The sequence below is a fragment of the Phyllobates terribilis genome, unplaced genomic scaffold (genome assembly GCF_046119375.1).
Source record: "Phyllobates terribilis strain yellow unplaced genomic scaffold, ASM4611937v1 Scaffold_5__5_contigs__length_657084704, whole genome shotgun sequence".
Taxonomy (NCBI): domain Eukaryota; kingdom Metazoa; phylum Chordata; class Amphibia; order Anura; family Dendrobatidae; genus Phyllobates; species Phyllobates terribilis.
Window position 1 is genome coordinate 263,167,846 of NW_027362765.1, and position 22,614 is coordinate 263,190,459.

The 22,614-nt window shown below is 40.9% G+C and overlaps 1 protein-coding gene across 2 annotated transcripts in view; it reads left to right on the plus strand.

Annotated features, from left to right (window-relative positions):
- EBI3 (Epstein-Barr virus induced 3) overlaps positions 1–22,412 on the plus strand; it is a 139,635-nt gene extending 117,223 nt beyond the window's left edge. Inside the window, exons 3-7 of one of the 2 annotated variants that reach the window (XM_073684130.1) lie at positions 5,300–5,545; positions 15,886–16,003; positions 17,070–17,248; positions 19,583–19,746; positions 21,612–22,412. In XM_073684130.1, the coding sequence (XP_073540231.1) occupies positions 5,300–5,545; positions 15,886–16,003; positions 17,070–17,248; positions 19,583–19,746; positions 21,612–21,785 (881 nt within the window). In that variant the 3' untranslated portion in view covers positions 21,786–22,412. The remainder of the gene's footprint in view (positions 1–5,299; positions 5,546–15,885; positions 16,004–17,069; positions 17,249–19,582; positions 19,747–21,611) is intronic. The other variant, XM_073684129.1, reaches the window with a different exon arrangement.
- The last annotated feature ends 202 nt before the right edge of the window (positions 22,413–22,614 follow it).

Below are 22,614 nucleotides of genomic sequence, written 5' to 3' on the forward strand. Positions count from 1 at the left end.
TATATGGACATTAATATGGACATTGCTATGTTATTACCTTGCTGAAGGCTGTACCTGGAGCAAGTGGGCCTGTGTGTCACTTGGCTCATGAACATTATATATATATGTGTGTTGGCGTGCCACTGAGTTGGACCCGGTGAACTGTGGTTTATGAAGTGCAATAAACTGCAGCATTGTGAAATACCGGAAGGATATTGCTGGTGTGCTTTGATTTACCCGGTGCAGCGAGTATCCCCATTATGATGTCTAGTGCTGCCTTACAGTATAAATAAACTATTAACACTTCTATTCATTAGTAACACTTCTATTTTTGAAAGCATTCTTACTTTGTAGTATTTTTGCATGGGTGAAAAATGCTGCAAAAACGCTGAAAGAATTGACATGCTGTGAAAAAGCACTTTGGAGATTCAAATCTGCAAGCAAAATATAAGCAGCATTCACTTTGCTGGTACTGTAAAACATTGCATTTTTTGCATGACAAAACTGTGGGAAAAAAGGCGACAATAATTGCAACTTGTGAAAGAAGTCAATAAAGTAGAAAATATATGGAGTGTTGTCTGTATGGCAGGTAACTGGATGCTATGAACACCATAATTGTTTACACCTTATCCAGATTATGGACTTTGCACATCTGTTTTTTTCTAGGGCTTTAGCAACATATTAATCTCCAACTGTTATCAATGAGAAAACAAACTTTCCCACCTAACTCTAAAGCACATTAATTTTTTAGTGTCAGTGTGTCTGTGTTGTGTGCTTGACTAAAGATGGCTCTTGGCTCTACAGGTGTGTGTGCTGTTCTCCTTTTTTTCTGGCTATGTTGCCACTGCCACTAGGCTGAGGCATAATACTGGCTCTCATGTCAGACTAGGCTCTGAAAACAAAGATCTGACTTTGGTCAGGACATTACAGAAGCCACACTCAATGTCCTGGTGCTGCAGAAACCAGCTTGACTAAGAGACCATATTTTATAGACTTAAAGCACACCTGTCAGCAGGATTGTGCTCAGTAAACTACATACACTGTCAGGTGGGCAACATTACACTGATTAAAATGATACCTTGGTTGATGAAATCCGTCCTGTGGTTCTTGTGTAATCTTTACTTTCAGTTTGGAGCTAATGATATGCCCGTGCTTCAAGGCGGCCTGTTGGGTGGACTCTATTTGGTGCTCTGCTTACATATTCATATGTATGTTCTTATGACAGCTCACTGTGCCTTCAGTGACAAGCCTCCTGTTTTACCTAGCCCCCCACTACTAGATGCATTATGTAAAATAGGTGGCAGGTCAGTGAAGGATCAGTGAGCGGTCATAAGAGCATACAGATGAATAAGTAAGCAGAGCACCAGCTAGAACCCACCCCACAGGCCACCCGGAGCATGAGCATATCATTATCTCCAAACTGAAAGTAAAGATTACACAACAACCACAGGAGGGATTTCATCAACCAAGGTATCAATTTAATCAGTGTAATGTCGCCCACCTGACAGTGTAGGTAGTTTGCTGAGCACAATCCTGCTGACAGGTGTGCTTTAATTTCTTTACATTTACAATATTTCGATAAAAAGGTGTTAAAAATATAAAACAATAGATACTATATCCACCGACTCACCCAGGTTTTGTCAAGAATAGTGTTGAGCGAGTATGAATTGTTAACCCTTTCGGCAAGCACGCTCGGGTGCTCGCCGAGTATTTGCAGCGTGCTCGGCATCGATGAAAGTGTCGCCGTGCCTGCTTGTGTCACATCTGTCATACACCTGTGACACATGCAGAGATTGCCTGTTTGTCAGGCAATCCCTGCATGTGTCACAGATGTATGACAGACGGAATGTACCCCCAGGGCCCCGACTACTTTCTCAATGTTCCCAGGCTGGCTAAGGGGACTCTTGTGGAGGGATTCTCTGGCGATCCACTGTCCGGGATACTAGGCCCACATCTCCGCTAGCAGCCTCTACAGAGCCTGCTAACTTTCTGCAGTACTGCACACTACTGACTGAACACTGAGCTAGTCGCAAGCAATACAATGCCCAAGGAACTTCTCCTTGGAAACTGTTTGAACTATATGTTTACTGGTGGTGCAGAGCCCCAATTGGACACATCTGTTGACACAGTGAGTAAGAGTTCCTTTCTCATGGCAAGTGAAATAATTATTCCTATCAGAATGCAAACTAGTCACAGTTTTATGAGGCCACGCATAATATAAAATATCAATAAAAATGCAACACACCTACTATTTAGGGTAGGGATGCCTTTATGAGGTTCCAGTGTATTGCACCATACTGTCAGCCTACTGATCACACATGATCACAAGCTACCCAGTATTTTTTAATTAAAAGTAAAAAGTGCCAACACTCTATTCGCCCCAAAATCACAAGGCGTTAATTACTATTTTGGCCAACATATACAATCTCACATCTTGTGTCAAGGGTTCTTATTCATTGTCAAACTGAAAAGATATCACGTGAATGTGTTTACAATAGATAAAAAACTGAGTAAAATACTTCAAAGGTGTCCTGATATGAAGATATCTGTGCTGGTTCCAAAACGTTAAATTTATGGCTTGTGCTTGAGACAAGGATGAGTTGCTGTGTGAATGATGTGCCAACACCGGGAACTCTGTCCTGTGTCAAGCCAGGACTTGCAACTGGTGCGGGAATCAGGAGATCAGAGACTCCTTTTACCTTTGTTTTACATCTTGCTTTCATAAACGTATTTACGGATAACTTTTTTTCAGCTAGCTAATCCCTTTCACACTATAGAATTTTTCATGACGTCCATTAATTAACTGTCTGTGTAGACGTACTGGTACAATATTTTTGGGTTAATTGAAAAGCATACGCAGAATAGATGTTCACCTGAAAAGCATCTTGGTGTGCCTCTTTTAGGGTGAATTCACAAGCTGAGGATTTTGTTGCAGAAAGTTCTCCAACTGTCTCCATCTGAAACAACCTCATTTAGATGTATGAAACTGATATTCAGTTGAAGACATTTCTGCAACAAAATCCTCAGTGTGTGAATTCACCTTAGTCTGGACGGGCAGCCCAATCTGGTCTATCTATTTTGCTTACTCTAAAGTCTTATGATAATTTCATAAAGACATTAGGCATCTAAATAAATATTAAAAGTAGTATATATTCAGAATTTCTGAAACGTACTTTAGTTTGCAAATTGAACACAATTGTGTTACTTTTATCCAATGAAATGTAATAGAGCTGTTTCCATATTAGTTTATTTTGCTACATGTACTCTATTATTATGAGAACTGAAATTGTGTCTTATCATTATTGCCGTTTGGCAAGACTCCCAGAAGTAGCAAGATGAGCCAGTCTAGCCTCTTTGCTCCTCAAGCAATACCCTCCCACGTGATGTTTTCACTCTATTTTTAATCTGCTTGGTTTTACAGACCTTCCCTCCTGTTGCTTTAATAAGGATTATGAACAAAAGAAAATGCTATCAGAGCCACCTAGTGGACATCTTTATCACTGCTGTAACCATTATTTCTAAATTTTGGACATGGGTTCTTTTAACAATAAAATTAAAACTGCTTAAGACTATATAATTAAATAAAAATAGAGTATACAGTGTTTAGCTTTGAATGCAGTTTAGTGATGGCTGTAAGCAATAAAGGTGAATTAATAGTGCAGGGTTTGCTAGTTTCTTAGTAGCTTGGTTTCTAGTTTAGGTAATTGTAAAGAAGCTAAAGTTGTGTCTTCCCATACCTTTTCTTAAAATTGGTTAAACAGGACCGCTCACTTTCTAAAAAAAAATTGAGTTAAATACCTTGTAAAAATCCCTGAGCTCTTCTGATTCTGCTGTTTTCTTTTGTTTTGCACTGTGTCGCTCCATTTCGGAGATATTCACATTTGTAGAAAAATAGAAAAATATTATTATTATTGATATGACAGTACTATACGCTGCCAAGCTCTAATTGGCAGTGTCTGGGAGCAAGGGAGGGAAGGGTGAAAACGGACACCTCTAGAGAAGACTCTGAAGAAATGCCTAGTTGGTCTGGAAGCAGAGATTTCACATGTCAGACTCCAAAATCAACATATGTGAATATCTTTGCAATGGAGTAACGTAGTGTAAAACAGAAAAGAATGGCGGAATCAGGGATGCTCAGGGATTTTTACAAGATGTTTGACTTTTTTTTAAGATCCTTTTTAAAGTCTCCAGTTTCCCACAAAACACATTTAATACATTATTGTGACATAATAGCAAAATCTTTGACAGTCTGCAATTCTAATTGGAATATATCATAGGTATTGTAGCTTTTTTAAAAAGCTGATAAGCTTGAGCCACACATCTCAGAATACCATGAACCAAAATGAAAAGTAGAGAATTTCTAAAGTCTTGCTATAAGCAGCATTTATATTTACCCATTGTGTTTCCATTAATAATGGTTCTGGAATATTTACCCCGAACAATAGTCTTATTATTTATTGTAGATCTTACACTCCTTCATTCAGTGTCCAAGTATAGTACAATCGCTTCACAAACAGTGAATCATAACATTATTTGCTCAGCATAATCGAGTCTTTGCTATGTAATTGTGAAATTCCATATAGTTTAGTCTTTGAGGTCTGTTTGTCATTTCTACTAATGCAAAATGGGAAGTCAGTAGAACTTGTGTGACCTGCGACTTTCACTTCCTACGGTTTGAAAGACATCAGTATATACTAATGTACCACTGGAGAGGTGATAATAAATGTTAGATTGGTGGGGGGTCTTCTCTAGAAGCCTCCTGTCAATCCCTATAATGTGTAATCAGTACCCCTGCTCCCCAAACTGACATGGATTCTACTTTGGCTTCTTGGCTGGATCTTCTAAAAAATATTTTGATATGGACTCACCAAGTTTGTCATCCAAAGGATTTTATAAATGTTTTTTTAATAAATTACATGTATATATTGCCAAACATAAGACCATTTGTGGTGTAAATAGAGTAAGACTGAAAACTGGTAGCACTGTTGCTTTTTGGGGCTGGGGGTCCTGGGTTGTAATCCCACCAAGGACAACATCTGCAAGGAGTTTGTATGTTTTCCCTGTGTTTGCGTGGGTTTCCTCCCACATTCCAAAGACATTCTGATAGGGAATCTAGATTGTGAGCCCCAATTGGGACAGTGATGATGATGTCTGTAAAGTGCTGTGGAATTAATGGCATTATGTAAGTGAGTAAAATAAATAAAGTTAGTAATTTATTTTTGTGACAAATAATATTTCATTCAGCAGTTTCTTTTAGAAATCTATGCATTGATTGCCGATCAAGAGGATTAATTAAATTTTACCTCCTTTTTTTCCACAGAAGCAATTCCAATTACTCGTCAGTTTGGGGAAATAGGAAAAGAGATAGTAGTGCACTGTCTTACTTCTTTTCCATCTGTTGAATGGAGGTTTAATGGTAGGGAAATTGTGAACAGCGATGAAGTGTATTCAAATGGAAGTCGCAATCTCACACTAGTGGAAGGAAAGAAACACCAGAGCGGTAATTACAGCTGTCATCGCCCTCACAGCAACAAGACTCTGTCCCTAACAGAACTACAACTTGGATGTAAGTTTCATCTATTTCATATCTTATTAATTATAGTAGAGGTTGTGGATATGTAGAAAAAAAAAAAACGATAAAACAAACGAACAAGTACAAAATTAACTGCAACTGCTGCAAAATATTCCCAATAACAGTAGAATGCAATGTCCAAATAACAGTGTCCCCTAGTCTTTCAGTCCTGATTAGTGTTGAGCATTCCGATACTGAAATATCGGGTATCGGCCGATATTCGCGGTATCGGAATTCCGATACTTAATTCCGATACTTTTACAATATCGAATACCGGAATCGGAAGTTCCCATAATGCCTGCGCTCTGCAGTGTCTCTGAAGGATGATAAGCTGGATGGCAGCGCTCAGCTGAGATCCAGCCTGTCATCAGAATGCCATCCCAGCGTGGGAGAATTCTCCTGATTGTTTAAAAGCCGGCGGGCGGTAAAAAGCCGCCGGCTTTTAAACAAGCACACAACCCCATACTACTTCCCCGCAGCCTCCCACCCCGATCCTCCGCTCCCCTCGCCACCTCCCATCCCGATCGTAAGTTAGGACTGGGCGGGGAGCGCAGCACCAAGGAGCGGGGAGCGAAGGACCCGGGCGGGGAAACCGGCACTGAAAAGACTTCACCGCCGGCTTTCCCGTTCTGTGCTGCGCTTTCCCGCCGGTTATTTCAAATGAACAGCTGAGGTATCAGGTGATGCCGATGAGCTGTTCATTTGAAGTAGCCGCGGTGCCCTCAGAGGGTTCATGTGAGTTCATGCTTGACTGCATTGCATGAACTCACATGAACTTTCCCACGGTCGCACAGGTCAGCCTCACCTCCCAGACCCGTCATGATTGGTGTGTGTGGGTGTCTGTGCGATGTGTGCGGTGTCTGTGCGATGTGTGCGGGTGTGTGCGGTGTCTGTGCGATGTGTGCGGGTGTGCGCGGTGTCTGTGCGATGTGTGCGGGTGTGCGCGTGCAGGCAGACATAGGCCGATGTGACACTACTACTCCTATCGGCCTATGTCTGTCCCCCGTCCACTCGTGCCAGCAGGATCAGCTCGATGGGAGCAGTAGTTCCCATCAGCCTGATCCTGCTATTTAAATTGCCCTACTGTGTCCCCAATAAATTTTAAATACATGTCATTGGTGGCCTGTGGTTACCTACAATAAATTAGTTCATACATTACCTGTCCCCGCCGATCGCCACCTAAAATAAAGTAAAAAATAAAAAACTACACCTATACTCACCTAGACACCTAATTCCCCGAAGCCATCGATCTCCTGTAATAAAATATAAAATAATAAACCACAACCTTATCCTTACCCCTCTGTAGTAGTCCACGAGTGTCCCACGAAGATCTCCAGTTCAGAGCAGCCACATAGAATGTGACCGCTCTGAACCGCTGCCGCCGCTAGAATGATGGGGCCGTAAAGCAGCCCCGTCATTGCATAAGCGGGTTCGCCGGAGTTCAGGCAGCGCTGCTCCGGTCAACTCCTTTACGGCCCTGCTGTATCGTGAGAAATTCCCACGGTACAGCAGTGCCGTAAAGGAGGTCTCCGGAGCTGCGCTGCCTGAATGCACTCCGGTGACCTCAGTCAGTGGCTCCCGCTGCCGGGAGCGGACGTGTTCCCGGCAGTGCGAACTTACAGCAGCCATGCACAGCTGTCACATCTCCAGATGTGACAGCTGTGCATGGGAGATCAGCGCAGGAACGTGGACAGGTAACTATTTTTTTTTAGTAAACTAAGAATTTAATAAAATTGTGTGTTTTATTTCAAATAAATTATTTTTTTCTGGGTGTAGTGTGTTTTTTCTTTTTAACACTTTGTAGGTTAGTAATGGGGGTGTCTTATAGACGCCCATCATTACTAACCTGGGCTTCATGGCAGCTGGCGCTGACATGAACCCCAGCCCTATTACCCCCTGCCACCGCACCAGGGCAGCGTGGAAGAGCGAGGCTAAGTGCCAGAATTGGCGCATCCTATGGATGCGCCATTTCTGGGGCGGCTGACGGCTGGTGTTTCTAGCCTGGGAGGGGGCCAATATTCATGGCACCCTTCCTGGGCTATTAATATCAGCCCCCAGCTGTCTGCCTAGCCTTTGCTAGCTATTAAAATAGGGGGGACCCCACGTCATTTTTTTGGGGGGGTTCCCCATTTTAATTGCTAGTAAAGGCTAGGTATTCAGCTGGGGGCTGATATTAGTAGTCTGGGAAGCTCCGTGGGTATTACCCCCTTCCCAGGCTTCAAACATCTTCCCCAGCCGTCTGCTTAACCTCCGCTAGAGACTAAAATTATGGGGGATCCCACGCCAATTTTTTTTTTAAATAAATCCTTTATTTTAACACTAAATGACATTTGAGGAGTTAATAAAGATGCAGTCCCTAAATTATTATTTATTTTTTAATTAATTTTTCCCAAAAATTTTGACGTGGGCTTTGCTATATTTTTGTATGCCAGCCAGGTACAGCATCCAGCTTCTATGAACGCGCCATTTTCCGGGGTGGCTGCGGACTGCAATTTGCAGCGGGGGGAGGTGGGGGGGGGGGGCAGAAAGCTTGGGTCTCCCTGCGCTGCAGATTCCAGCCCCCAGCTGCCTAGTTGTACCTGGCTGGACACAAAAATAGGGCGAAGCTCCACGTATTTTTTTTTTTAATTATTTCATGAAATTCATGAAATAATAAAGAAAAAAAGGGCTTCCCTATATTGTTGTGTCCGGCCAGGTACAAATAGGCAGCTTGTGGTTGGGGGCAGCCCGTTCCTGCCTGCTGTACCTGGCTGGACACAAATATAGTGCAAAGCCCCACGTCAATTTTTTTTTAATTATTTCAGGAAATTCATGAAATAATTAAAAAAAAATTGATGTGGGGCTGCGTCCTATATTTGTGTCCAGCCAGGTACAGCAGGCAGGAACGGGCTGCCCCCAACCACCAGCTGCCTATTTGTACCTGGCCGGACACAACAATATAGGGAAGCCCTTTTTTTAAAAAATTATTTCATGAAATAATTAAAAAAAAAATTGACGTGGCGCTTCGCACTATATTTGGGTCCAGCCAGGTACAGCAGGCAGGAACGGGCTGCCCCCAACCACGAGCTGCCTATTTGTACCTGGCCGGACACAACAATATAGGGAAGCCCTTTTTTTCTTAATTATTTCATGAATTTCATGAAATAATTAAAAAAAAAAAATATGTGGGGCTTCGCCCTATTTTTGTGTCCAGCCAGGTACAGCAGGCAGGAACGGGCTGCCCCCAACCACCAGCTGCCTATTTGTACCTGGCCGGACACAACAATATAGGGAAGCCCTTTTTTTCTTAATTATTTCATGAATTTCATGAAATAATTAAAAAAAAAAATACGTGGGGCTTCGCCCTATTTTTGTGTCCAGCAAGGTACAACTAGGCAGCTGGGGGCTGGAATCTGCAGCGCAGGGAGGCCCAAGCTTTCTGGGCCCCACCCGCTGCAAATTGCAGTCCGCAGCCGCCCCGGAAAATGGCGCGTTCATAGAAGCGCCATCTTCTGGCGCTGTACCCAACTCATCCAGGGCCCTGGTGCGGTGGCTCACTGGGTAATAAAGGGGTTAAGGCCAGCTTGGCATTATCAGCTGGCCCTAAGCCCGAAATTCATGGGGTCACGCCAATATTAGACATGACCACCATGAATTTCTAGTAAAGTATTTAAAAAAAACACAACACCCAGAATAAAGTCCTTTAATTGAAATAAACACACAATTCTTTATTGTTCTAAATTAAACTATACTTACCATCACGCCCATTCCAGCTGAAGCCAACGATCTCCTGCAATAAAAGAAAAATAATAAACCAACCTCATCCTTACCTTCCCATGGATCCCACGACAGCTTCAGCTCTGCTACATCGAGATGACAGGCTGGACCGCAGCAGAACGCTGGCATCCAGCCTGTCATCCCGCAGACACTGAGAAGCGCAGGCATACTTGCGCTCCTCAGTGTCTCTCTGTGACGTCATCCAGATGAGCCGAGTTCATGTCCAATGAACTCAGCTCACCTCATGCACGTCACTGACAGCGTGGGAAAATTCTCTTGCACTCAGCGCTTCAGCGTGAGAATTCTCCCACGCTGTCAGTGACGTACATGAAGTGAGCTGAGTTCATTGGACATGAGCTCACCTCATGCACGTCACTGACAGCGTGGGGAAATTCTCACGCTGAAGCGCTGAGTGCAGGAGAATTTTCCCACGCTGTCAGTGACGTGCATGAGGTGAGGTCATGTCCAATGATCTTGCCCTGAAACCCATTGGATATAGTTGCAGTGGGACAAACTGGGAGAACAAAACTCTGCCACCCCTCTCTCAGCTCCTGTGCCATGTCAGATATGTGGCATTACTAAAGGTGTTGTCAAGTCCAAATCCATAAGTCTGCAGTCACACTGTTTGACTGCAGACTTATGAATCCCCCCAGCGCAGGCACTGTGCGCTGTGGGGATTCGCCGGTTTCTGAGCCGGGACCAGAGGGTATGTACAGTGGTGACCAATTTTTTTGCTTTTTTTTAAAAAAAAAATGTGATTACTTCTGTCTGGTTGTTGTGATGCCATTTCCCTGGTGATGAATTAAAAGTGCATGAAATTGTCATTATGCAAGACCTTCATTTTAACCAAAATGCTTTTGAATACAGGTATGGTCATTTAATTAAAGAAAACTGACTGCCAAAAATTTTGCATATACTATTTATAGATCACAACATAGAGAGTAATTCATTGTTTACGATACCATAACTTAGTATTTTGTAGCATAACCTCTTGCTTTAATTACTGCACCACACCGAATGGGCATTTAGGCCACTAAGGTATTCAAGACATCTAGAGGGATCTTGCTCCATTCCATTTTTCAAATCTGCAAACATTTCATTTTTATTGCTATGGGTAGGGGCCGCAACTCGTGGCCCTAACTCATCCCAAAGGGGCTCTGTAGGGTTTGAATCAGGTGATTGGCTTGGCCATTGCAACAGGCAAACATTTTTCTTTGCTAACCAATTTTTGACTAAATTGGATGTGTGCTTAGGATCATTGTCTTGCTGGAGTTTCCATCCCCTGCCTACTTTGGTTTTACCATGTGGCAGCATTACATTCTCCAATATATCCGTGTATATGGTAGCATTCATATTTCCATCAATTCTATGCAGAGGGCCAATGGCAGACACAGAAAAGCCGCCCCCAAACCATGACATTGCCACCACCATGTTTCACTGTAGGTGTTTGGAACCTTACATCAATACATTTTCCAATTGGGCATTATATATAGGTGCTTGCCATCAATACCAAAAAGACTGAACTTGGATTCATCCGACCACAACACCTTAGACCATGCTGTCTCTTTCCATTGATAGTGTTCTTTGGTAAACTTCCTGACATCTGGTGATACATTTGGCTTTGTCTTTGCCATGTTTTAACCTAAAAACACACACACAAAAAAAAAATTAAGGCAAAATTCAACTACCGACTCCACAAGACAAAATGTACAGCCATTGTGAAAAGTTTTGATGCCCATACAAATATTGGTTTTCACATAGTTTGTTGCTTCAGTGTTTTTAGATCTTCTAGTCAGATGCTTCTCTGGTTACTGAAGTACAATTATAAGTATTTTATAAGTTTTTCCACTTTTATTGACAAGTATATCAGGTTTATGTAAAAAATCAAAATTTACAGCGTTGACCCCTATTTTTCAAGATTTCTGGAATCTGTTCTGACATGCTCGATATCAGCATCTGGACCTAATCCTGACTGTGGACAACACATTCTTACCTAATCATTGCTTGGAATTTATCATAATTTCTGTGATTTTGTTTGTCCATTCGCTTTTTTAGGATTGACCGCAGGTTCTCAATTAGATTGAACTTTGGGACGTTACTAGTCCATGGAACCAAAATTGCAATGTTTTGTTCTCTGAGCCACTTAGTTATCACTTTTGCCTTGTGAGATGGTGCTCCATCATGCTGGAAAAAGCAAATTGCTCCTGGATGATTGGGAGAAGTTTCTCTTGGAAGATGTTTAGATGCCATTCTTTAGTCATGGCTGTATTCTTAGGCTAAATTGTGAGTGAGCCCACTTCATTGAAGAAAAACAACCCCACACATGAATGGTCTCAGGATGCTTTAATGTTTGCATGATGCAGGACTCATGGTACTTCTCGCTTTTTCTTCTCTGGACAACTGTTCTTCCAGTTGTTCTAAACAGTCCAAAGGGGGCTTCATTAGAGAAATAACCCTGTAGTCCCATCCCTATACTTCTTGCTAAGTCTTGAATAATAAGAGACAACACTGTAAATATTGTCAAAAATGGAAGCTTGCACATTCAGGCGGGCTGTGCTGGGGCAATGAAGAGCCTTGGGATTCCAAAATGTTTTTTTTTTATTAGTAAAAATGCCAGCTTCCATTTTTGGCATTATACATCTGGAAGAACCATTTCACCCAGCCAAGGGGCAGCAGCAGCTTCTTTCCACACCTTTATAGGTGTTGTTCCTGCACACAACACCTTTAGGTGAGTGCTACCATCGCTTATACCAATCCTTTACCAGACGGTATTGCTCTATTTTGTGTGCACTTCTCCAGAGCTTATCAACACTGTAAATATTGAGTCTTTGCATCAACTTGATGATTTGTCAATAAAAGTTTAGAAACTTATGAAATGCTTATAAGGGAATCAACAAACAGGGCACTTTTGCAGCAATATTTTTCTGCATGAAAAACGTAGGTGTTGGCAGGAAAAATGCTTCATAAATTTCACAAGTTTTTCTTGATTTTTTATGCATTTTATTTGCATTTTTTAAACATTTAATAGAATGGGTGAAAAACAGCAAAAACGCAGAAAGAATTGACATGCTGCATATTTGAAAAATTCATTGATGGTTTGAAAGCGTAAGGGAAAAAAATGAAGCATGTGGATGACATTTTGAAAATTACATTCATTATGCTGAGACTTTAAAACACATTTTTTTTGTGCATGGAAAAAACACTGCAAATTCTCAACGTGTGAACAAACCCTAATTGTACTTCAGTATTACAAAAAAACATATGGCTAGAAGATCTAAAAACATCGAAGCAGTAAAGTGTTTGAAAAACTAAATTTTTGTCAAAACTTTTGTCCCTGACTGTATGTAGCAATAAGGTGTTAATACATACGCAACAGAGACCACGTATAGAGTCATCGGTATATACATATGTGGTTTATAACTGAAGACTGAGTGTGACTGCGGTGACCTTACATTTTTTTCCTATTTGAGTGTTTGGTTGTCATGTGGATGAGGTATTAGGTTCACATTAATTCCCACATTTATTTACCTCTGATGTGGATGTGGCCCTTTGGTAAAATTAGTTTCTAGAGATTTACCAGAGATACCCAGGGTCAGTCATTGAGAAGCAGGGGAACCACATATTTTTCATTCATTGTGGAAACATGTGGCCAATAAGGGTATGCGTTTATGAAGGATCATTTTAAAGGGAATCTATCACCAGGTTTTTGCCACCTCATCTGAGAGCAGCATAATGTAGGACAAGAGACACTGATTCCAGCAATGTATAACTTAGATTAATAGGTGTTGCAATTGGGTTATAATCAGAGCATGTTAAATTAGATGTAGCATGTAGCTCAGGAAGCTAACCCCATCCACACCACAGCTTCGTGTGTACATTGTCTAATGACAGTGAGCTGCTTATTAGAGGAGGGGGTGTGGTCGGACCAGGGCTCATGTGAGTTGTAGTCCAGGTAGTGATCATCTCCTGGTGATAAAACATTCATTGTATTGAAACAACAGCACACAGCCTAATAAGTGATACATCCCTAAAATCTGTGTCTCAGCATCTACCTCATACTGTATTCAGATTACACAGAAAAAACTGTTCACAGATTCCCTTTAAGGATTCTGATATTGATACGCTTCCCTCTGACTACGTGATACTGACATCACCTCACAACGCCCTAACCTATCCTAACTTATGTATTTCTTTTTCTTTGAAATGTTCACAGTGGGCCACATACCGTCATAGCCGAAAGTGTTGGCACCTTTGAAATTGTGAAAATGAAGTATTTCTCCCAGAAAATTATTGCAATTAGAAACATTTATTTCCATTTTGTGCAATGGAACAACACAAAAAAAAACCAGAAAAAAAGGCAAGTTGGACATAATTTTACACAAAACCCCAAAAATGAGCCGGAGAAAATTGTTGGCACCCTCAACTTAATATTTGGTTGCACACCCTTTGAATGAATAACTGCAATAATTTCTCAATCGTTTCCTATAACCATCAGCAAACTGCTCCAGTTCTCTCATATTTGAAGGGTGTCTTCTCCTAACAAGCAATTTTAAGATCTATCCACAGGTGTTCAATGGGATTTAGATCCGGACTCATTGCTGGCCACTTCAGAACTCTCCAGCGCTTTGTTTCCTTCCATTTCTGGGTGCTTCTTGAAGAATGTTTGGGGTCATTGTCCTGATGGAAGACCCATGATCTAGGATGCAAACCCAACTTTCTGACATTGGGCACTACACTGCAACCCAAAATCTGTTGGTAATCTTCAGATTTCATGATGCATTGTACACAGTAAAGGCACCCAGTGCCAAAGATAGCAAAACAACCCCAAAACATCTTTGAACCTCCACCATATTTGACTGTAGGTACTGTGTTCTTTTCTTTGTAGGCCTCATTCCATTTTTGGTAAACAGTACAAAGATGTGCTTTACCAAAAACCTCTATCTTGGTCTGATCTGTCCACAAGACGCTTTGCCAGAAGGATTTTGGTTTACTCACATACATTCTGGCAAACTGCAGTCTAACTTTTTGATGTCTCTGTGTCAGCCGTGGGGTCCTCCTAGGTCTCCTGCCATAGCTTTTCATTTCATTCACATGTTAATGGATAGTTTGCGCTGACACTGATGCACTCTGAGGCTGCAGTACAGTTTGAATTTCTTTGGAACTTGATTGGGGCTGCTTATCCACCATCCAGACTATCCTGCATTTCAACCTTTCAGCAATTTTTCTCTGCCATACAAATCCAGGGAGATTAGCTACAGTGCCAGGGGTTGTAAACATCTTGATTATGTTGCGCACTGTGAACAAAGGAACATTAAGATCTCTGGAGAATGACTTGTAACCTTGATATTGCTGATATTGCTAAACAGTTTTGGTTTTCAAGTCCTCACACAGTTGTCTTCTCCTCTTTCTGTTCTCCATGTTTAGTGTGGCACACACAGACACACAGTGCAAAGATTGAGTGAACTCCTCCCCTTTTTATCTGATTTCAGGTGTAATTTTCATATTGCCCACACCTGTTACTTGCTACAGGTGAGTTTGATTGAGCATCACAGGTTTGAAACAAAGTTGTTTACCCACAATTTTGGAAAGGTTCCAACAATTTTGTCCAGTCTATTTTGGGGGTTTTGTGTGAAATCATGTCCAACTTGCCTTTTTTTTCCTGTTTTTTTTTTGTGTTGTTCCAATACATACAGGTGCATCTCACAAAATTATAATATCATCAAAAAGTTAATTTATTTCAGTTCTTCAATACAAAAAGTGAAACTCATATTATATAGAGTCATTACAGAGTGATCTATTTCAAGTGTTTATTTCTGTTAATGTTGATGATTATGGCTTACAGCCAATGAAAACACAAAAGTCATTATCTCAGTAAATTAGAATACTTCATAACAACAGCTTGAAAAATGTTTTTAAAATCCGAAATGTTGGCCTACTGAAATGTATGTTCAGTAAATGCACTCAATACTTGGTCGTTTCACTTTTTGTATTTAAGAACTGAAATAAATTAACTTTTTGATGATATTCTAATTTCAAGGGTGGCAACACTTTTGGCCATGACTTTATATCCACCACACACAGTACACTAATAGTTTTGTTATACAGGAACATTTTAAAGGGAATCTGTGATCAGGTTTTTGCCATCTCATCTGAGAGCAGCATAATGTAGGACAGAATATAGTTACTTTAAAAGGGTACTCCCAGAAGATAAAAAAATTGGACTGTCCCTGCCCTCATAAAACTATAAAGATGAGATGCCCAATGCACTTCAATTATCTTTATAACCCTTGTAATTCCATGTGACAGGATCTGCTCCTTCACAATTCCCCCTCCCATCTGGGATATTACATCACACACGAGTATGCACCTCCTCCCTGTGAGTAACATCCACTCTGAGAAGGGGCGTGGCCTGCTCCCAGACAGGCAAGGGGAACAGTGAGGAGCAGCTGCTGTCACACTGAATTACAAGTGTTCTAAAGATAATTAAAGTGCACTGGGTATCTCATCTTTATGGTGTATGAGGGCACAGACACCCCTTTAATACAATGACTTGATGGCTAATTTTATGGTCTACTTAGTTCCTCCAGAAGAGCTCCATATCCAATGTTGGTCTGCAAGTTACCCAGAGAAAATAAAATGTACCTGGCACCTCCATCCTGATACCAACTTACACACCACCTTCCTTACAACATACAGGTAATGTTTCTACAATTAGTGAATTGGAAGCATTTTGAAATATAAAATATTAACCAGAAAAATCTACATCTTTCTTCTGGACTGATCTTTCACTGTTAATTCATGTGTTAAATCTGATTTCAGTGAAGATATATATTTACCCAATAGGGCTCGTTCAGACTGATGTAATAAACATTTGAATGCTATCAGTCTTACATATGAACGGCACTCTGACCAATGCAAGTTACTGTGATAGTTCACATAAAGGTTTTTACACTCATAACGATGGATCTGCGAGTAAAAACCCATAGAATGCACTAATGTGATCTGTATTCTGGATCAAACTCCCGCATAGGAAGTCAATGGGAGCATACAAAACGGATCACATATGGGTTACCGTCCATATTTTATGCGTTTTCCACGGATCTATTACTATTAACATCGGAAACTGGATATGGCCTCTATTATTTATTAAATTGTTCATATAGATAACAGATGCCATATGGATGTACAAAATGGACATACAGAATGCATACGGACGTAAAAAATGGATGAACAGATAGCATACAGATGACAATTCGGATGAAAAATTGTCATTTTCTTCTGTACGTGAAACGGACAATTTTGCATACGATTTTGTGAACCCCGCTTTATAATGGGCGAGTCTGACCTAGAAGACAGTAGTGCATGCCGCGATGTGAACTATCGCAGTGACTTGCATTGGTCAGTGTGCTGTCCATATGGTATCATTTTTGCCTACGGACAACACACAGACGTTTAAAATGTTCGTCTGAACGAGCCCTTACTGAGATAGGAGATGAGATGAGGAGGTGCTTGGAGGGAAAAACTAGAGTCAGACAATGGCATTTTGCTGCACTTTCTCTTACAGTTCTCCATAGAACTTAATGAGCACCAATTGTCATCACCTATCTCAGTAATGGAAAAATCTGTATTCACTAAGGACAGAATTTACTTGTGAATTGAGAATGAAAGATGGAGACGAAAGAAGCGGATTTCTCTGATAAGATGCATTGCAAAGTTTCTTATTATGTCTGATCTTAGCACTAAAACATGTATTTTTTTCTAGGTTGGGCTTGATAGGACCGGGGTCACCTAAAAAGTGTATGCAGCATGAAATGAATCCAATGAGCTGCGAGATAAGAAACTTTCAGATGTTTGAAGCATTTCCTTATCTGCTTAATGTAACAGCTCTCAACCGGCTGGGATCGATAACACAACTGTACCATTTCTTTGCGGAGAACATCAGTGAGTTTCGCACCATAACTGTGGATTTCTAATAATGCAAGTGTGATTGTGTAGAATTGTGCAGTTATATTGGCTTATTCACACAGGGCAGTGATGTGGCTGAGATTGGAAGCTTTAATGCTTTGTGGGTAAAAAAAAACAGCAAACCCCGATCATTTCTTTATATTTTACATTTGAATCTTTTATTCATATTAATAAATTACAATAAAAAATAACACTGAAATATATCCCCAGCTCCACTATAACAAGGCGGACATGACACGATCCATAAAATAAAGATAATTACATTCTTATTCATTTAAAGGGGTTTTCTCAACACCACAAGTTATCCACTAACCATAGGATTAGGGGTATTGTGCGGATCAGTGGGGTCTAACTGCTGAGACCCCCCCCAGTGATCCAGGGGGTTCTAATCTTAAAAAGAGTGGAGGTGCACACGCTCAACCTCTGCTCTATTCATTGCCTATGGGACTTACAGAGAAATACAGCACATGGGGATAACTAGCAATTTTGAGAATACCTCTGTAAGATTTTTTTTTTAAATAAACACATGAAACAAAAAATTGATCGTTGTTTGTTTAGTCTCCAGATTCCTAATCTTCCTAATGTTTGCTTCTTCTCAACTATATTAGCGAGCACACCGCATATGTATATTAGGCCATGTTCACACATTGAGTATTTGGTGAGTTTTTTTTACCTCAGTATCTGTAAGCCAAAACCAGGAGTGGGTGATAAATACAGAAGTGGTGACGTGTTTCTATTATACTTTTCCTCTGATTGTTCCCTTCCTGGTTTTGTCTTACACATACTGATGTAAAACACTGACCAAATACTGAATGTGTGAACGTGGCCTAAGGCATGGTATTTGTGGTTACGGCAGTGGTAGTTTATTTTCCTCACTTATATAGCGCCATTAATTCCACAGCGCTTTACAGACATTATTATCACTGTCCCCATTGGGGCTCACAATCTAGATTCCCTATCAGTATGTCTTTGGAGTGTGGGAGGAAACCCGAGAACCCGGAGGAAATCCACACAAACACAAGGAGAACATACAAACTCCTTGCAGATGTTGTCCTTGGTGGGATTTGAACCCAGGACCCCAGTGCTGCAAGGCTGCAGTGCTAACCACTGAGCCGGTAGTTGTAAAATTTTCCAATCTTAGCAGTAATAATGTTATAGTGACATTATTATTATTATATCTCTGCTGCGAAGAACAGTATGTGAGCATCAACTATACAGCTTATAACAGAGGTAGTAGTTCATATTGCAATTAGCGTTACTTTGTAGTAGTTGCGCTAGTCATGCTAAATCAGATTCAGTAGTACCAATTTCCTCCTTAGAAGGGTTGTCCACTACTCGGATAACCTCCTCTCAAAGAAGCACTACCGTGTATATATATTTTTATTAGATGTGTATATGTGCATGTAATATAGTGTAAGTGTATTAATATACTTACCTACTGTCGCTCTCTCCATTGTCCAGCGCTGATCTTCTGGTCTTCAGTGATGTCACGGCAATTGAGGCTAGCTGGCTCACTCTATACTCTATGCATGAGCCAAAAGTCTCTTTTGAAATCCTATGGAGCCTTGTTCTGACGCTCCATAGGCTTACATTGGAGAAGTCACTTCTGGGTAACGCAGCTTAACCCGGACAGTCTGAAGAGCGGTGTCGTCACAGAGAAGAGCAGAAGATCGGAGCTGGACACCGGAGAGAGCAGCAGTAGGTGAGTATATTAACACACTCACACTACATTACATGCACTAATACATACATTTCATGAAAAAAATACACGGGAGTACTTCTTTAAATACTATATTCCCCCTGGTAAAATAAAAATACCCTATACTCACCTCTAGCACCAGCAATTTAGATGCCAGATCTCTCGAGTCTTGCATGACATTGATTGCAACTTAAACTCTGCAGTCAATCAGTGGCCGCTAATAGGCTGTATGGCTCACACCCTTCCGCCTACTTCCGAGGTTCTTTTGAAGGAAGTGGAAGTGCAGTAACTCAATAGCAGCCACTGATTGGCTGAGGGGCTCTCGTGGCATAAGTGTCATGCAAGCCTCGGAAGACCGGGTGCCGAAAACGGAGTTTTGGGTATTTTTATTTTACAAAGGGGAATATAACATTTCTGAAGGGGTTGTCCAAGTAGTACTATGAATGGCCATAGCAGTCAATAAGAGCACCATTGTTCCCTTAGCAGTGACAGACTATGTATTTCCATAAGAGAAACAGCCACATTGATGTAGCTAAAGGTTTGCACGATTGTCAACGTCGCACTTATGGAGGGCATATAGTTCATTATACTTAATATGTTTTATTTTCTAGTACGCCCTGATACTCCTGTGAATGTCAGTATATCTTCCATATGTCATGAAAGCAAGAAATTATATATACAGTGGCAGCCTCCATATTCTTGGCCATACCCAGACCTTTTCCCACTAAAGTACTATGTCCGCTACAGAAAGGAGGGTTCCAAATTCTACACAATGGTAAGAAACACAAATGTATTCTACTTTACTCTTTTTATACAAAGTACCAAAGTGAAAGGTCATGAACCAGCATGGTGCCCTATATGTAACTGGCACTGTATAGAAGCCTTATTCATGTGGAAGTAAAATAGTACGCAGCCATCCCGTCAGCACTTTGCACCTATGCAACCCCTTCCCCACATACAGTTGAAACCAGAAGTTTACACACATTATATAAAAAGACACATATTCATGGTTTTTCTCAATATCTGACATGAAATCAGAATAAACCTTTCCCGTTTTATGTCAATTAGCATTACCATAATTTTTAATATTTGCCAAATGACAGAATAATGAGAGCGAGAGAATGTTTTAAAGCATTTTTATTACTTACTGCAAAGTCAAAAGTTTACATACACTAAAATTACTATGCCTTTAAACAATTCTGGATTGCCCATATGATGATGTCATGTGTTTGGAAGCTTCTGATAGTTTTTTTTGGGTAACATCTGAGTTAATTAGAGACACACTTGTGGATGTATTTTAATGCACACCTGAAACACACTGTTTCTTCGTGTAGCATCATGGGAAAGTTTAAAGAAATCAGCCAAGATATCAGAAAGAGAATTGTGTAGTGTTTTTTTCAGAGGAGCAGTTTGTGCTTCAGTGCTGCACTTCCTAACCTGTGGTTGGTTTTACAGCTACAGGCAAAATGGAACAAATATTTTAAAGGGTTGTTTGGTTAATCAAGTTATCCCCTAGCATAGCGAGATTTTTATCCTGGATTCAAAATGGAGCTGCAGGTCAAAAAGTTGCTCTGCAGCCCCATAGGGAATGAATGGAGTGCAGTTTAAGCATGTGCATAGAGGCTCAATTCTAACGGGGATAAAAGTGCCCCATTCTGCCGATCCTTCGAAGTTCCAGAAGTCAGACCCCTAGTGATCAACAAGTTATCACCTATCCTGTGAATAGATGATCACATTTTCCCCAGATAACTTCTTTACCGGGAGACTGTCAGCAGGTTTTTGCTATGTAATCTGAGAGCAGCAGGATGTAGGGGCGGAGACCCTGTTTCCAGTGATGTGTCACTTACTAGGCTGTGTGCTGTTGTTTCAATAAACTCAGTGTTTTGATCAGAGAGAGATCATCAATACAGATCTAGTTGTCTTGCATCAAGTAGTCCTCCTGATCTGTGTAACCCTGCCCCCACCACTGATTAGTAGCTTTCTGTCAATATACAGTGTACACAGAAAGCTGCCAATCATTGGCGTGGGAGGGGTTATATAGAGCTCAGCATTCAGAGAACTGCTAGATCTGCAGCAGAGAAAACAGTGAGTTATAATTACTGCAACCAGTAAACTAAGTGATACATCACTAGAATCTGGGTCTCTGCCCCTACATCATGCTGTTCTCAGATGAGCTAGCTTGAACTTGGTGACAGATTCCCCTTAAAGAAGTTGTCCACTACTTGGACACCTCCTTCTCATACCCCACGCTTGGCCCCGATATAAAAAAAGCCTATATTCACCTCCGGTGACGGTGCTGTTCCAGCGGTGTCGGCACTCGTGTTACCGAGGCGCTCATGCGGTTATGTGAGCCTGTCGCCCAATCATGTTGTTTGATTTGTCCAAAAGTGGAGACAGTGACGCCAGCGGTGATTGTGTCATAACAACCGCACGAGAGCCCCGGGAATGTGACTGCCGACACCGCTGGAACAGCGCCGGAACGGGATATATGAATAAGCGCTTTTATTTTACTGGCGCCAAACATTTAGATCAAGAAGGGGTTGTCCTAGTAGCGGACGACCCCTTTAATATTCATATTGTTTAGCACAGAAATGTGACTATTCATCTTGCATTTTAACTTATTTTTTCTACATCCCACAGGTTGGACCTTATGAGCACACCTCTTTAGTGCTCACTGGAATTCGACCAGGGACCACTGTACATGTTCAGGTGGCTGCTAAAGATATTACTGACTTGGGACACAACAGTAATTGGAGTGAAGTGATAGCTGGTCGTCCATGGAAGCCATATGATTTTATGTGTTTTTCTATGTAGTTAAACAGTGATTACAATGCATCACTTACTGCAAATAACCAGTACAGGCTGTGCATACCTTAATAGGCTGGGGAAGGGGTTAAACACAGTTCTATTAACCTATTGACAAAATTCCATTTTTTTTATTAAAGTAACTTTTTTTTTTATAACTTTTTTATTTTGCCGCCCACATAGCCGTTTGAGGGCTTGCTTTTTTTTTTTTTGGCACGATTTGAAGTTTTGAATGACGCCATTCACTTTACCATGTAATATACTGAAAAACAGGAAAACAAATTGAAATAGTGGTAAAATGCTGAAGAAAATGCGATTCTGCCATTGGTTTTTGGTTTTTATGGCATTCATGATTTAGTAAAAATAGTTTTTTTTTTAGATTTTAGTAGTAAAAATAAATGTCAGAAGTTTATAAAAATAAAAAAGTTACTGGCAACACAAAGCAATTTTCTTTTATTTCGCCATCAATGGAGCAGCATGAGGGCTTGTTTTTTGTGCGCTGAGCATACATTTGTTAATACCATTTTGGCGTACCTACAACATATGAATTAAGTATGCTGACTAGCTACTACTACTAATACATGTTACGCTAGGGCTTATCGTAACCTGTATTCTTACCAGGAGCATCTAATCAACATCATATCATTTACTGCTTTTTGTAAAGTTTATATAAATCAATAAATCATACTGCTCCTGTTTTTTAGCCCTTGTACGTTGATCAACAGCTCACAACAGAATGATTCGCCTACACAATTCCTCACGCAGTATGATGTCCCCACACAGCCCTCCACGAAGTATGATAGCGATGTAGTCATGTCATCACGTCTGCACTTTTGGA